Genomic DNA, 17,020 nt, shown 5'->3' with positions numbered 1-17,020 from the left:
AAAGGTCAGATTCAAACAAAGAACTGCAGCATATATTAACTGGAGACAAAGGGACATGGTGCGGGATTTTCTGAGTTTCCCATTAGAGAGAGAGAGCAGGCTTTTCCCACTGAGGGGGCCTCTCTCCATGGGGGCCCCTTTGGGGACACCCATGCCCAGACAGAGTTTGTATCTGCTTCCAATAAACTTCTACATTTTTTATTAAAGAAGCCTTTTTGTCCACGAGTTTATTCTTCAAACTTCATGAGGACAAGAACCCCCTGGAAGAAAAGTCTGCACCCCAAACCCCACATTTCAGTTATTTCCTTTAAAGTACATGATGATTCTTTTTTTTTTTTTTTTTTAAATATATTTTATTGATTTCTTACAGAGAGGAAGGGAGAGGGATAGAGAGTTAGAAACATCGATGAGAGAGAAACATCGATCAGCTGCCTCCTGCCTATCTCCCACTGGAGATGTGTCCGCAACCCAGGTACATGCCCTTGACCGGAATCGAACCTGGGACCTTTCAGTCCGCAGGCCGACGCTCCATCCACTGAGCCAAACCGGTTTCGGCAAAAGTACATGATGATTCTTAATGTAACGTGTTTAGCCTATTCCAAGAGTAAAGAATTTATTATGTTAATATTAAAAAAATATTTAGTTTTTATCATGATATATAGCAAAGTCACTCTCATTGGTTTTAAAAGTATGAATTACGATAACTTCTGATACTAAACCAATGAAGAAATTTCTGATGTATTAGATGATGAGAGACTTACACACATGCAATCAGAAGATGCCACTCCTATATCTAGAAAAAGTTACTGAACTTTAAATAATTTTACTTCATAATTTCCTTACCCGTGACTTGAACAAGTGATCATAGACGTCCAGCAGCCGAGGTAAGGGTACTCCAATTTCATTCATTGTCTGTATTACAAAACCCACATCCCAGTTCAAAGTACAAACTTGCTGCTCTAAGAACTGCACAATAAAGTCTGGGGAGGAAAAAAGATCAGATCAGGAAGGTTAACTCTTTCCCCAGCTTTAGGAGACGGGACATATAACTGTGTGGAGGTTAAGGTGCACAATGCCACGATTTGATTTAGTACATATATAATGTAAAATATTTACTACAATAAGGTTAGTTATCACAAGCTTCATGTCACATAATTACTTTTGTATTGTTGTACGATTGTTAACTCTTGATATTAAAAGGTAGGCCAACCCAGAGACATGGAAGCATGGAACAGAGTGTGGAATCTTGGAGGGAAAGGGTGAGTGGGCAGGCGGTAATCAACCAAGGACCGTGTATGCATATATGCATGGCCCATGGACACAGACAATGGGGTGGTGAGGGCCTGGAGTGGGGGCAGAGGCAAGCTGGAGGGGGTCAATGGAGGGAAAAAGGGGACATATGTGATACTTTCAACAATCAAGATTTATTTTTAAAAATAAAAGTAGGCCTTATTTATAAATGAGCGGTTTATAAGGGGAAATCCTTTAAAAATCAAATTTCAAAAAAATTTTTTGTAATAAAAGTAAGACCTTTACTAGAATAAGCAAGTCTGTAGAGATGGAAAGCAGATTAGTGGTTGCCTAGGGCTGAAGAAGTAAGAAGTAGCTGCTACATGGTTTGTTTTTAGGGTGCTGAAAATGATCTAAGTTTAATTGTGGTGATAGTTACAAAACCCTGAATACGCTGTAACCATTGAGTTATACACTTTAGAGTTATTAAGAAAAAAGTACATTTAGTAAATTTGGAAAATACTGGAAGGTACAAGAAAATAGAGACCATTCACAACCCCACTATTGGAGAGAACCTACTGTTGACATTTCTTTAACATATTAATGAAATATCCTCGATTTAACAGCTTTTCAGAAAAGAAAGGCTACCGCATCCTACTTCAGAAATATTAAATGTTTTTAAAATGCATCTCCCCCAACTCACAAGTTATTTACTTTGATCATTTAAATGTGCTAACCCATTTTCACTTCTTACTACCTGTCATATCATAAGACATAACAGTAACATTCAAACTCCTATCATGATACCTGAAATCTGAGACCTACCAATGTGAGTATCCATGGGTAAGAGAGTCACTGAAAAGGTGCCACTGGGCTTGTGTCTCCCCTAGAATTTACCAAAGATTTCGGACAGGAATAAAAATTCTAAAAACTCCAATCTTGTTCTAGTGTGGAGCCTGTTTGCCATTTGACAGAAAAAGGAAGACCTCTTCCACCCTACACTTTACAGATCCCGAAATTAAAAATCGGAGTCAAAGCAGAAATACCCTCAAAAGGAATTGTGCAGAATGTGGCCTTTTAATATTAAAACTTTCAAGTTTCATATATTTACTATAGATATATATAAACATCGATGAGAGAGAAACATTGACCAGCTGCCTCCTGCACACCCCCTACTGGGGATGTGCCCGGAACCAAGGTACATGCCCTTGACTGGAATCGACCCCAGGACCCTTGAATCCGCAGGCCGACGCTCTATCCACTGAGCCAAACCGGCCAGGGCTATTTTTTCTTTTTCTAATCAATGAAATGTTAGAGCAGGTAGTACTATACTTACAAGAAATAAGGGTATGCTTACAATGGTTTTCTTTCTTACCATGCCCAAGGAACACTAAATCAGAGATGGTTCCCCTGGCAGGTTTCGCTCAGTGATTAGAGTTGGCCTCCAAACTGAAAGGTTGCGGGTTTGATTCCAAGTCAAGGGCACATACTTCGGTTGCAGATTCGATCCTGGGCCTCGGTTAGGGTGTGAGTGGGAGGCAATCAATTGATGTGTCTCTTTCACATCCATGTTTCTCTCTATCTCTCTCCCTCCCTTCCACTCTCTCTAAAGATCAATGAAAAAATATCCTCAGGTGAGGATAAATTTGTTGAGTCTATTGTTTTACAGCTGAAGAAATACGACAGGTTGACAAATGATTTGTAATAGTTACAGCCACCTACATCATGATTATATTTAGCATATTACATTTTTAAGACAACTACCCACTATTTTAAAGAAAAATATGCCCTCACTATAACAAGAGTTGAATCAATCAGAGACTAGCCATTCACAAAAACACCAGCCATTTTAACAATATTATCCCGATGGTCTGTTAACCAACACTATCCAAGATAGACATATACACTTGGAAGGTCAGTCAAAGAAAGTCCCACACCAAGCTATTCATCAACAAATCCTGCTGTTCTGTGGAGGGCTTTCTTTTAGGAGAGTAGAAGTAAACTGCTCAGCTAAACAGCAACAAAGATGCAATTTCACTCTAAAGATAATTATTTTTCCATGTCAATGAAGAAAACCATTGAAAGAAAAGAAAGACCCAGGCCAGCGCCTGCGGTTCCTGCTCACCTAACGGGAAGAAGCGAGGTGTGCCCGCATACATTTTGCCAAGGAGGACAATCTTCAGACTCAGGGCGTGCATTCGATCGGAAGAGCTCAGTGCCACACTTTCATTCAGTTCTGAAAGACAGAGACATGTCCTTAGAAACCCAGATGACTTCTAATGTGAAGTGTTCAAACTGGCTATTTCATTGTTTCAAGGAATAAAAAACCCTAGAACTGACATTCACTTAATATAATGAGCAGATCCTGCATTCTGTCAGTTTCTGATATACTCTCGTCTTCCCGGGGCAGTGGCGAGGAGATTCTGAGAGAAGTGTCCCAGTCTCGCTTACTAAGCAGCACAAACCTGAAATGACACTCTCTCAGAGTCCTCCCCAATGTTTACTGGGATCATTCTCTAGAGCAGCGGTTCTCAACCTGTGGGTCGCGACCCCTTTGGGGGTCGAACGACCCTTTCACAGGGGTCGCCTAAGACCATCGGAAAACACATATATAATTACATATTGTTTTTGTGATTAATCACTATGCTTTAATTATGTTCAATTTGTAACAATGAAATTGGGGGTCACCACAACATGAGGAACTGTATTAAAGGGTCGCGGCATTAGGAAGGTTGAGAACCACTGCTCTAGAGGACCCCCCCCCCATGTCCAGGTTCCCTCCATGCTCGCTCTGTTTAGCACATACAAGTTGCCTGAGCCCTGCCCACCTGAGCCACTAGCAGCCTGTGTCCCTCTACCAAGTCACTAAGTAATGTATGCTACATGCACCTACCTATAAGCGCACACTTACCTTTCTCTATGATATCTTGCCAAAGTGTCTGCACCAATATAGGGTCTGAATAACCGGCACAATGAATTATTGCAAGTTTACACTCTGCAAGTTTAAATGGGTCAGCAAATTCCCCATAAAGCTGTAGGAGAAAATGTCAACGTTATACATCCAATCAGGGGTCAGGGTCCAGAAATTAATAGTGAAAAACTACTTGAAAGTTCAAAACAACCATAGATTTTATCTGAAGTTCCTAAAAAATGAAATAAAAATATGATGATGTACAGCTGGTCATAGCTATGGTTAAAAGTGGTGAATGAATGGCAAGTACATCCAAATAGATTCAGCACGTGTGCATTTTTTTCTTGGCTGGAAGAGGTCATAATGACTTTTTTTTAAATTAATATATTTCTTTTTTTAATGTATTTTATTGATTTTTTTACAGAGAGGAAGGGAGAGGGATAGAGAGTTAGAAACATCATGAGAGAGATACATCGATCAGCTGCCTCCTACACACCTCCTACTGGGGATGTGCCCGCAACCAAAGTACATGCCCTTGACTGGAATTGAACCTGGGACCTTTCAGTCCGCAGGCTGATGCTCTATCCACTGAGCCAAACCGGTTAGGGCTAAATCAATATATTTCTTTATTGATTTCAGAAAGGGAGAAGGAGAGAGATAGAAACATCAATGGTGACAGAGAATCATTGATTGGGTGCCTTCTGCATGCCCCCTACTGGGGATCAAGCCCACAATCCGGGCATGTGTCCTTGGCCGGAATCGAACCCGGGACCCTTCAGTCCACAGGCCGATGCTCTATCCACTGAGCCAAACCGGCCAGGGCGACTTTTCTTTTAGAATTAGTGTTGTCTAAAACAAGGTTTGCAGAAACACTGGCAATTCTCAGGGTGCTTAAGGGTGCTGAAGCCATGTCCAAGAGTAGATGAGGAAAGAACCGCTAGAGGACACAGAGAGCTTCTTGTTCAAGACAAGAAGCGAGGCAATAACAGACCAGGCTCGAGTTTTACCCAAGCCCCTCGACGCCGACAGATTATTTACAGTTACTGGCCTGGGAAAGGAACTCGGCTCTTTCTCCAAGTCGAACACCACAGCAGTGATCCGCCCAGGGACATGCGGCCGAGGAGGGCTTATCTTAGTCTGTGGAGGTAGGTTCCCCTTCCCCATGGGACAAAACACACAACGCAGAAGAAACAAGGAAGGTGTGGTGTTAGGTGGCTGCTGCTTGACTGCTACAGGAATTTCGCTGGCTTTTTCATTACCTTAGTTATGTCCATTAGCTCAGAATCCAGCTGAGAAATTGCATCCTGTACAGAAGAATGATGGGAGTACTGCCTTTGTAGCGTGTCTTGTATCTGGAGTTGGATCCTAGCAACCTAGTTCGGTTCGAGAAAAGGAAGCATTGATTTCATTATGAAAAATCAACAGGAGCTCAAAGAAATGACTCCTGGCATCTGACTTCATGTGCTAACGTTACTGTATTAATGAAGACCTCTGCCATAACAGACTAGCAGCGCTACTAAAATCTTCAACATGAAAGATTTCACAGTCTTTACTGCCCACCCACACTGCTCTCCCAGAACTGTAGCCAGACCTCCCAGCCTCCTCGCAGGGAGGTCTAAACATGAGCCTCAGTTCCCTGCGAAGGACGCCAGTGAAAATGAAGCATGTCATGTCAGAGCCGAGGTTTTTAAGAGAGTGAATGTGCTTCTTGCATGCTTTCTTCCCTTCCTCCCTCTGACTGAAGAAAAGGTAAAGCCGCAGGTATTAGTAGAGAATAGAACTTGGATCCCAAAATCAACCAGGAAGAAAGCAACCTACCTGCCAACCAGAAAATCCCACTCTGGATTTTTGTGACTGAGAAATAAGCGTTTGTATTGGGACCATGATACATTTGGGGTCTCTTAGTTAAGGCCGTTTAGCCTACTCTACTCCATGTACCTACTTTTTAGCTTCCAGAATAAATGGCGAATGTGATATAATCTGCTTCATGTTGGAATCGTTGGGAAAAAAACCTTTAGAAGTGCCACAGAGAAAAGTTTTAAACTACAGCAATATCCTATGACCCAAATGCTGTGTCATTAAAATCTTTTACAATTTACAACTTGGTATGAAAATAAATGAAAAATAAAGGCAGAAGAAACTAAAATTAATAATACTGACTGCTACAGACCTATTGCAAGCTAGGGGAAGAAGGGAGTGAGTAACATGTGACTATGCTGTTCAGTGTGCACAAAGCAGAAGCGTCTTCCTCACTTACCTCCATTTTTTCTTCCATTTCATGAAGGAATTCCCCATCGGCAGCTGTGGAGGAGATGGCAGTGGAGCTTTTGGCACTAAGAATGGCTCGAGCAATGTACTCTAGTCGCTGCTGGAGTGAAATTTCTGTGCTGGGGGGAAAACACTGATATTTATTTATGTGAATTCTTAAGGTTTCAAAATACAAACACATTAGTCTGATGTACTATTTTAGATCACATGGACATAAAACGCAATCTGAAACTTGAAAAAAATTATTAGAGGATTTCTAATAAGAGAGATCTACAACCGAAGGCAACAAATAAATATTTATGCTTGTATCTGAAGTAACTTCCTATTTTAAAATTTCAGTTCAGGATAGTAAAACCTGAATTCTTCTAGAATTAAATTAAGAATGTCCCTTATGCCCTGGCCAGGTGGGTAAGGTGGTTGGAGCATCGTCCTGTACACCAAAAGGTGGCGGGTTCAATTTCCAGTCGGGGCCATACCCAGGTTCCAGGCTGGATCCCAGGTTGGGGCATGTACAGGAGGGAACCAATTGCTGTTTCTCTCTAAAATCAATAAACATATCCTGGGGCGAGGATTAAAAAATAATAATAATAATTAAAAAATATATATATATATATATTCTTTTTTGCTCCTCAGTCTTCACTTCTTTGCCTTAACATGGCCAAGACTACATTTAATCTTCTATAGAGCTAGAGTGACCACTTAAAAACAAAGAACAGACCTCACATGCTTTTTTAAACCCTCCAAAAGCCTTCTCTGACTCTTCCAACCTCATCTCCTTCCACTTGCTCCCTTGTCTTTTCTATATCCTCTCCTTGAATTTTAATATTTTCCCTGTTAAAACAGTGATTAATTTTTTGTTACAAAATATTCAGAAATTCTCTAATTATATTTACTTCACACACATACACACAATTTTATTACATTGTCTTTTGATATAATAATTTAATTAGAAACCCCAATGCTTTCTTAATAGGGTTTTAAATATATGTATTTTTATTGATTTTAGAGAACAATAGGGAGAGGGAGAGAAACACCAGTGATGAGAGAGAATCATTGATTGGCATCGACTGCCTCCTGCCTGCCCCCAGCTCAGGACCGAGCCAGTAACACAGGCCTGTGCCCTGACCAGGAATAGAATCATGACCTCCTGGTTCATGGATCGACGCTCAACCACACAGCCGGGCAACAGTATCCCAAGACCTTTTCAGTAACTTAACTCAATGTCAGAGTACAGAAAATTAGTCTGGAACTGGTAAAACATTTAACCACTTTAAGAAGTAGTTTTTGTCCTTTTAATTAAGAATAATAATAATTAACTCATTGGTAGGAAGAATCCAAAGACATACTTTAGAGGATTTAGAAGACAGTTCAACAGAAAAGGTCTTAGGTAAAGAGAAAACTTTACATAAATTCAAATAAAAGCATACAAATTCTATAGATGTATAACCTGAATGAAGTTTTCTTTAAGCTGTGAAATCTAAATGTAACTAGACAGAGCTGGGTTACAACCATGCTTCCCAGTGAGGCTACTGCCCTACCTGTGCATGTCAGCCAGCTTGGACAGGACACGCGCAGCATTGCTGAAACTCCTGTTCTTCTCGTAGTACCTCCAGAGCAAATCCATGTAACGGACTTTGTTTTGATCAACTTTGGCCATCCGGGAGAGATGTGGCTCCAGGAATGGGGACGTGAACTGGAAATTGTACAGTAACCCAGAGACATTTTCTCATCACCCACTTGCTCTTTACGCAGTAAATATAACATTTAAAGATAACGACAGGTGTTCCTTATTTTATGAATAGATAAGCAAAATTATAATCCAACAACAGATAAAAGAGAGGGTGAATTTTTCGCATTATAAATGATTTTTTGTTTTATCACAGTTCATGAAAGAGTTGTTATGATAGTTACTTAGGCTGATAAAAAGAATTTACTGTAATCCAATTATAAATCTTTTTAAAAATATACTTTTATTGATTTCAGAGAGGGAGAGGGAGAGAGAGATAGAAACATCAATGATGAGAGAGAATCATTTATCGGCTGCCTCATGCACACCCCCTATTGGGGATCGAGCCCGCAACCAGGCATGTGCCCTTGACCAAAATTGAACCCGGGACCCTTCAGTCCGAAAATCAGTGCTCTATCCACTGAGCCAAACCAGCAGTGGCCAATTATAAGTCCCCTAATAATCCCTGAGAACACAGCTACTGAGTTCAGATTCTGAGCTAAAAGGCATCCTTGAAATGATCAAATGCCACATATTCATTTTACAGAATGAAAAGCACAGACTTAGGGTGTGATGTCATAGCTATTTAACGGTAGAGCTAAAAGAAAGGTTATGTCTCCTAATTCACAATCCAGTGATTTCCATCCCACAAGAAAATTGGAGCTACGGTCTACTTTACCCACTAGGAAATTAATAATATTGGAATAAAAAACCATTTTTTACCTGTAGCAGCTTATCTGTAAGGTCAGCTTGGATTAGCCAATTATAAAGGGCAATACTAAAGAGCTCATCTTTGGATCGCTGACACAATTTAAGCATTTGTTCAAACTAAAAGAAAGGAAGAAAAAATTAGCACGATCAAGGCTCTGGACACCATGAACCCTGAGCTTAATCCCTGGTAAGAAATCAAGAATCCTGCCATGTTCTAAGAGTTACTACCTTTCCCAAGATGGTTAGGCTAGTACTACCACACAGGAGTGCTAAACACACGTGCTTTTAGAATGAAAATGCGCTGTGTCCCTTACGTGGTGTCCAGCTTCTTCGTTGCTCAGCATATTGGGGTCAGAGGACAGCACCGGAGGCCCGGGCTTTTTGGGCACGCTGGGAGACTGGGGAGCAGCCTTGCTCTGATTCACCAGCTCCTGCAGGGTATCGGTAATGCACTTGTAACTGTTTAATCTGGAAAAGGAGCAATTCCATTAATTACACAGTAACTGATTTATCTTCTTTAATTTTAAGTACACACAAGGATTGAAAGACTATTTTGGAGAATAAATATATGTATATATTTGAAATTAAAATGAATAGAAATCATATACTTTTTCTTTTTTAAAACATATTTCTATTCATTACAGAGAGGAAAGGAGAGGCAGAGAGAGACAGAAACATCAATGATGACAGAGAATCACTGATTGGCTGCCTCCTGCATGCTCCCCACTGGGCCTACAACCTGGGCATGTGCCCTTGACCAGAATCAAACCCAGGACCCTTCAGTCCACAGGTCGATCCTCTATCCACTGAGCCAAACCGGCTAGGGCTCATATACTTTTTCAATAGGTTTGAAAAGCACTTGGTTAAACATAAAAGGGTAAAATCATAAAAATGAATGTATTAACAAAAACCATTTTCTTAGACAGAATATGTATTTCCTTTATGGACATACACTTTTTTCTTTTAACAGTCTCTACTAATTTGCGAGCATTTAAAAATCATCTTTTACAAAATAAAATACTTCACTCAGAATCAGAAATGGGGTTGGGGAAGAAGCCAGTTTTGTTCCCAAGCAAGTTATCTCATTTAAAATGGACACTAATAGAGTCTCAGAAAAACCACAGAATAAAACATTTATAAATTCCTAGGAATTTTTACCAGACTAAAATTTTATCCCTAGACAAGGAATTATACTCCTGATTCAGACCTCTGATAAAAGAAATCATTTTAAAGTGAAAGCATAATAAACAAGTTAATAAATGAGTGAATAAAGTGAAAGTATAGTTGAGTTTTATAAGGGCTGCAGTTGGAATACTGTTTCCCCAATACTATCAGTCAAACGGTCTCAGCTACTAAGACGCACCTTTCTTGGAAAGCCTGGAGCCCCAGGAGGTCCTCCTCTGGCTCTCCGTGCTTGTAGAAGTGCAGCCCGAGGCCCTGCGGGTCCTTCTTCTCGGCGGCAGTGAGAGAGAGCTCCACCACACCCTCATAGAAGCGCACTGACGGGAAGAAACGGACAAGGCGGGGCACGTTAGGCTGGACACGCTTTGTTCTCAGCTCCCTTATAAAAATACTGACCAAGATCATTTTGTTTCTAATATACATTAGTCACCCTCGTGGCAATATCATATAAAATATTTCTGAGGAGTCTGTCAAAGAATAAGGCTGTAGCATTCCTAAAAGGCAGCTATATTTTCTTCACTGGAAAAAAATCTTTGTATTTAAAAGATCCAACCAGAGAGTTTCAGTTTCTTGTTGAAAAAAATCCTGGGATTCAAAACAATACCCCTGGCTAAGAGTTACTACTTTTATGTTAGATTTACTTTTTAAGTAAATTTTAAAGAGAGTAGGAAGGTAATATTTTAAGAATTAATCAAAACTTTTAAGCATCGCCGAAACCAGTTTGGCTCAGTGGATAGAGCGTCGGCCTGCGGACTGAAAGGTCCCAGGTTCTATTCCAGTCAAGGGCATGTACCTGGGTTTTGGGCACATCCCCAGTAGGAGGTGTGCAGGAGGCAGCTGATCAATGTTTCTCTCTCATCGATGTTTCTAACTCTCTATCTCTCTCCCTTCCTCTCTGTAAAAAATTAATAAAATATATTTAAAAAAAACAAAACTTTTAAGCATCTTAAAATTAAACATAACCGGGAAAGCAACCTTATACAGATAGAGTGTAACTGGATAGGGACCGAAACACCGATGTTAAAAAGTTCCATATCTGAAGATATAAAAGAAACTATAGCCTTTTCAGGGGCCAGTGCAGCCACCACAAACTGAGACACAAGGAACGAACTTCCTGCCATCCTTGGGCCAACGAGCTGAAGGAAGACATGACCTGTCCCCAGGTAAGGTGGGAAGAGCAGTGCGTTTCTCACCTTGTCTGTACTGAGCACAGACATTAGGAAGGTCCACTTGATTGCTGATTTTCTGATACTCCTTTAGTGATTCCCTTAACATTCTTTCCTTTTCAATCTTATTTTGAACTTGTCGGGAATGTTGGAGAAGCTCATTTGCCTGAAGGAGAAATGACAAGAACTTAAAAAGATATAACATCAAGCATATAGATGATGCTGTCAACATAAGTTTCAGACTATATCTAAATTTACATCTGGTTTATTATAATCAATAATAAAAACAACTCTATAAACTTACTTCTTCTTAATTTTAGGCAGAAAAGTTTTTGACCAAAAACATCCTAGCTATTCTTAATTCCTCTGACAAATATGTTAAGCAAGATAGTTTTTTTTTTCTGGTAAATCTCTTGTCTAGTCAATACATTATTTGGTCAGCAGGCAGTCCACACGGTACTGATTTTTTAAATTACTTCCACCTGTAGGAAAGGATCAATAAAAATTGCCCAATTAACTCTAATTCATTACAGACTAACCTTAGGTTTTAGAGAATTTCCTTAATTTCTAAGGAGGGGCATATGTAACCATCGTTTTTTAAAATATGGCCTAGAATTACCATCAAAGATTCTTTATGAAAAACTTAAACATAATGGACTTTAAGAAACCAGGTATTCCAACCCCTTTCTTACACAGATGAGGATTCTGAGGCCAAGAGAGATTCAGAAACCTATCAAAGGTATGGATTAGGGCGAAAGGTGGTTCCTGATTCCAATTCTAGCGGCTGTTCATCACACCCGGGAGCCTCTTCTGTAGGAAGCACTGAACGGGTACCCAGGCCCCCCACCTTAGAACAGACTGCGTCGTCGGTGCTGTACAGAAGGGGGCAGATGTCCTGCAGGTGTGAGCTGATGCCGTCCACGGCAGCGTTGTCTCTGATGTAGCAGTTGATCAGAGAAGCAATTAATGCCCCGGTCAGCTCTTTGTCCCGGATGACCAGATCTTTAAAGGTGGTGATTTTCAACTGCTCCTGAAATTCCTAGGGGCATAAAAAGAATCCTTTCTTCTATCCACTACACAGGAATATCATATTTCCTCACAGAATCAAATTTCTTTAATAATTTAACCAAAACATTAACAGACTTCATAATTCAAAAGAGACAATACACAAAAACTAAACAAACGAACACATTTTTGAAATTATCATAGAACCATAGAGAATTGAGAAAGAACCCACAGTCCGAAACGCTCACTTCACCAATGAGGAAAGCAAGCCCCGCAGAGCCAGCACCAGGGCCAGCGCCAGCGCCAGCGCCAGAGGCAGAGGCAGAGGCAGAGGCAGAGGCAGTGGCAGAGACAGAGGCAGAGGCAGAGGCAGAGCCAGGTCTGCTGACTTCAGTCATGACCAGGAAAAACGGTCAATGAGCTACGTCAAAAAACTTGGGCTTACATCTTTTTCCTAAACAAGTTAGCATTCTATTATTCAAGGCTTTCTAGTGTTGGAGTTTAATCTCATTTTCAACAAATCTGCTTGTTAAAATTGAGTTCCAAATTGTTGAGGTAATTTTTACTACAATAAATTATTGTTTAGTGATTTGCCTCTCACACGTGCCCGCCAGGAATTAAACCCCAGACCTTCGGGATGACACTCCAACCAGCAGAGCCACCTGGCCAGGGCTGATACCTCTTTTTACCTCCCAACAGAACTTATTCTACCTGGTATGGAAAAGTTTTCATAATTATCACAAGGGTGTTTTTTTAAAAAGTATGTATTTAAAAGAAATAAAAGCACCAAACAAAACACTTTGGACTTTATTGAAAAGAACTAGGGGAATGACTTTGAAGCATAAGAGAAAATTATTTTGATATAAAATATGTCAGATATTGCCTGGCTGGTGTAGCTCAGTGGTTGAGCATCAACCTATGAACCAGGAGGTCATGGTTCAATTCCTGGTCAGGGCACATGCCGGGTTGCGGGCTTGATCCCCAGGGTAGGGCTTGCAGGAGGCAGCCAATCAACGGTTGGTTCTCTCTCATCATTGATGTTTCCATCTCTCTCTCCCTTTCCCTTCTTCTCTGAAATCAAAGGAAATATAAAAACAAACAAAAAAGCAGAGGCTCTGACAAAGTGACTCCCTCAATCTCTAGTGCAATCTTCCTATGACATACTAACTTCATCATAACCTAATGCTTCTGAAATGATCCCCACCAAGCCAAAGTGTAAGATTAAAGCTCACTCCAAAGAAAACAAACCGAGAGAGGATTGACGGTATGGTCTTGCAGGAACAAAAACACCCTACCTTCTGCAGTTCACCTACAATCACCGTGAACTGATGTTCACAAAGAAGTTTCCACAAAGCCAGAGCTTGGTATGATTTTCGGACCAATTGCTGGATCGCCTGAAGTGAAATCTTTTCACTCACTTGAGCCTCTAATTACAAATACAATTAATAAAGTTTGTTCAAACGACATAGGTTGTTTTATTTCAAGTACAACAACACTTTATCTCAAATAGAATCAACTATTAAGGTGAAATCCTCATTGTTCTCCCTCCCCCATCATAGGCAACCATGAGCACAAGTTGATTTCATGTTCTTATCCTCTATTATATACATGTGCATTTGTGTGTGTACACATAAACAATAACAGCATTGCTGATTTTAAATAATTTATTTACACCATAGCTTTTTCCATCAGTTCTATTTTTGCAAGCTAGCCATAGCAATAAATATAAATATAAATCTAGCATGTTTATTTTAATTGCTGAGTGTTCTATCGTGTAAAGAGGCTACAATTAGGTCCATTGTCCACCTAACATATATTTGTATTTTTTCCAGTTTTCTTAGTAAAACTATAGCAATAAATACCCTTAGAAAAGGTCTCTGGGAAAGTGCAGTGAGGTTTTGCTAGGAATGAGTTTCTTAGACCTGGACTAGGAAGCACTGATGAGTCATAAAATCAATTCAGTTAGTCAATATAGGTTTTAATTTTTTCTTAAAGAAGAAATGTAATAAAAAGGGAAAAATTTAGAGTGTGAAACAGAGTTTTTTCCTAAAATTTGTTTCAGTTGCGTGTGTTTGCTTTTAATCACCTGGCCATAATGTAAAATGTATTTTTTACTGTGAGAAAAAAGTCTGGTAGACTGTTCCAGGATGTACACCTAGAAGGCAAACGGCTGGCTGTGAGTGTATAGACCTTCTCAGCTTTTACTAGGTATGACCAAATGCTCTACGAAGTGGTCATTTCTGTGATTGTCGCCAGCAATCTGAATGTTCCTGTTTGTGTAAATCCTTAGCAGAATGCGTGCACTGTCAGGCTGAAGTCCTTATTCAAGTACTGAAAAAAGAACTGACAAAATAGTGAACAGAAAATAAGGGCCAGCACGAAGAAAAGAAAGTACCTCGGGGTGTAATGGCTGGGTCTTCATGAGCAAATATAATAATTGGCTCAAAAAATAGAAGACAAGATAACAAAAAAATTAAATCTCAGGCAAAATTTAAGCAATAATTTATTATTTCTCCAATTCATATCTGGAATAATTGATGATAATGCAAACTTTTTAATTGCCTTACTCTTTCTTTAGTTATTACTATTAAATAGATAAAAACACAACCAAAAACCTGATTCACTTTTTAAAAAAATCCTTACCCGAGGACATGCTTATTGATTTTAGAGAGAGGGGAGGGAGGAAGAGAGACAATGAGAAAGACATCAATGTGAGAAAGAGCTACAGGTTGCCTTCCCATACACACCGACCGGGAATGAACCTGCAACCGAGGTATGTGCCCTGACCAGAAAAATCGGACCTGAAACCTTTCAGTGTAGGGACAACACTCTGACCAACGGAGCCACGCTAGCCAGGGCTTGATTCCCATTTTTAACTCTATAAAGAAGTGTCACTGATCAAATCAAACCTCAGTGATACCAGTTCACACCCATAAGGATGGATATTATTTTAAAACCTGAAAAATAACTGGTGCAATGAAGAGAAGCTGGAACCCTTGGTGCACTGCTGGTGGAAATGTAAAATGGTGCCTTTCCTATAGAGAACAATGTCAGTGCCTCCAAAACTAAACATAGAATTACCGCCAAAACCGGTTTGGCTCAGTGGATAGAGCGTTGGCCTGTGGACTGAAAGGTCCCAGGTTCGATTCCGGTCAAGGGCATGTACCTGGGTTGCAGGCACATCCCCAGTAGGAGATGTGCAGGAGACAGCTGATCGATGTTTCTCTCTCATCGATGTTTCTAACTCTCTATCTTTCTCCCTTCCTCTCTGTAAAAAATCAATAAAATATATTAAAAAAGAAAAAAAGAAAAAAAGAATTACCTTATGACCCAGCAATTCCACATCTGGGTATTTAACAAAAAAATTGAAAGCAGGGACTCAACCTTACGTTTGTATACCATGTTCACAGCAGGACTGTTCATAGTACTCAAAAGGTTAAACCAATCCTAGTATCCCCTAGGATGGATGGATAGACAAAAGTGGTATATACACATTGGAATATTATTGTTTTAAATAAAAAAGGGAATTCTGACATGCGAAACAACATGAATAAACTTTGAAGACATTATGCTAAATGAAATAAGCCAATCACAAAAGGATAAATACTGTATCATTCCACTGGATGGACCCAGAGTAGTAAGATTCAAGGGACAGAAAAGAAAAAAAAGGATTGATCGTCAGGGGCTGAGGGCCCTGTAAAGTGGGGAGTTACTGCTTCATGGGGTTCAGTTTTAGATTGGGAAGATGAAAAAAGTACTACAAATGGACAGTGGTGATGTTTGCACAATATGAATGTATTAATAGCCACTATTATACACATAATAGTAGTTAAAATGGTAAATTTGTATATCTTACAATTAAAAAAGTCATTTAAAAAAAAGGTGTGTATCATGTTTTCTGGAGGATGGGAAAAAATGTATGGGCTGAAAGTTATGAAAATACCTGACATCCATACTGTCCACTTTCCCCAATCACACTGATATTTTAATAAAAAATATGTTACCACACACAAGATCTTTATTTTCTATTCAACTGATAAAACTCTTTACTAGGGTTGTGTACATTTCAGTGAGCAGAAGCAGTAACTTACCATGAAACTTCCTCTGCAGCTCCTGCTGCATCTGCTGGGTGTTCCCATTCTCAGGACGCATGAATCCGATCAGCCTCTGCGGCACTTTGGCTGCAGTACTGAAACAGAAACTCCAGAATGTGCATTTGTGTTTCTCACAGCGTTATCGAGATGTAATGCATACACCACATAATTCAGCAATTTAAAGCGTACAATTCACAGGATTGCCCAATTATCACCACAATCTAATTTTAGAACACCCCCGATTAACTGCCAATCCCCATTTCCCCCTTCTCCCACCTCTACCCTGAGCAACCATTCGTCTTACCCGCTGTGTCTATAAACTTGCCCTTTCTGAATATTTCATATAAGTGAACTAGAAAATGTAAATACTTTTCCTCTGTAGATTAGTGACATAGCACTGGCAAAACAATGAAATTTTAAACTGGAAGTGTTTGGTTTTTAAAAAATATATATTTTTTAATTGACTTCAGAGAGGGAGGGAGAGGAAGACAGAAACAGCAATGATGAGAAAGAATCATTGACCGGCTGCCTCCTGCATGCCCCCGGCTGGGGATTAAGCCTGCAACCCAGGCATGTGCCTTGCTTGGGAATAGAACCGTGACCTCCTGGATCATAGGTCCATGCTCAACCACTGAGCCACGCAGGCTGGGCCACAATTTTGTTTTATTAAAAAATAAAAATTAAACAATATACAGCTTGACCAGGATCAGTGAAGAGCCCTTGCTAT

The 17,020-nt window shown here is 39.9% G+C and overlaps 1 protein-coding gene across 1 annotated transcript in view; it reads right to left on the bottom strand.

Moving 5' to 3' along the window:
• The window catches only part of NUP155 (nucleoporin 155), a 47,061-nt gene that overhangs the window by 2,787 nt on the left and 27,254 nt on the right, over positions 1 to 17,020 (bottom strand). Inside the window, exons 21-33 of the mRNA XM_070411815.1 lie at positions 16,291 to 16,388; positions 13,495 to 13,625; positions 12,042 to 12,233; positions 11,222 to 11,360; positions 10,210 to 10,345; positions 9,161 to 9,314; positions 8,859 to 8,963; positions 7,948 to 8,102; positions 6,399 to 6,528; positions 5,401 to 5,514; positions 4,142 to 4,262; positions 3,356 to 3,466; positions 844 to 980 (exon numbers count right to left, since the gene is read on the bottom strand). Coding sequence (XP_070267916.1) covers positions 844 to 980; positions 3,356 to 3,466; positions 4,142 to 4,262; positions 5,401 to 5,514; positions 6,399 to 6,528; positions 7,948 to 8,102; positions 8,859 to 8,963; positions 9,161 to 9,314; positions 10,210 to 10,345; positions 11,222 to 11,360; positions 12,042 to 12,233; positions 13,495 to 13,625; positions 16,291 to 16,388 — 1,723 coding nt within the window. The remainder of the gene's footprint in view (positions 1 to 843; positions 981 to 3,355; positions 3,467 to 4,141; positions 4,263 to 5,400; positions 5,515 to 6,398; positions 6,529 to 7,947; positions 8,103 to 8,858; positions 8,964 to 9,160; positions 9,315 to 10,209; positions 10,346 to 11,221; positions 11,361 to 12,041; positions 12,234 to 13,494; positions 13,626 to 16,290; positions 16,389 to 17,020) is intronic.

The sequence above is a fragment of the Myotis yumanensis genome, unplaced genomic scaffold, assembly GCF_028538775.1.
Source record: "Myotis yumanensis isolate MYYU_CA2020_CCGP unplaced genomic scaffold, mMyoYum1.0.hap1 SCAF_4, whole genome shotgun sequence".
Taxonomy (NCBI): domain Eukaryota; kingdom Metazoa; phylum Chordata; class Mammalia; order Chiroptera; family Vespertilionidae; genus Myotis; species Myotis yumanensis.
This window is presented reverse-complemented; position numbering and strand designations above follow the sequence as displayed.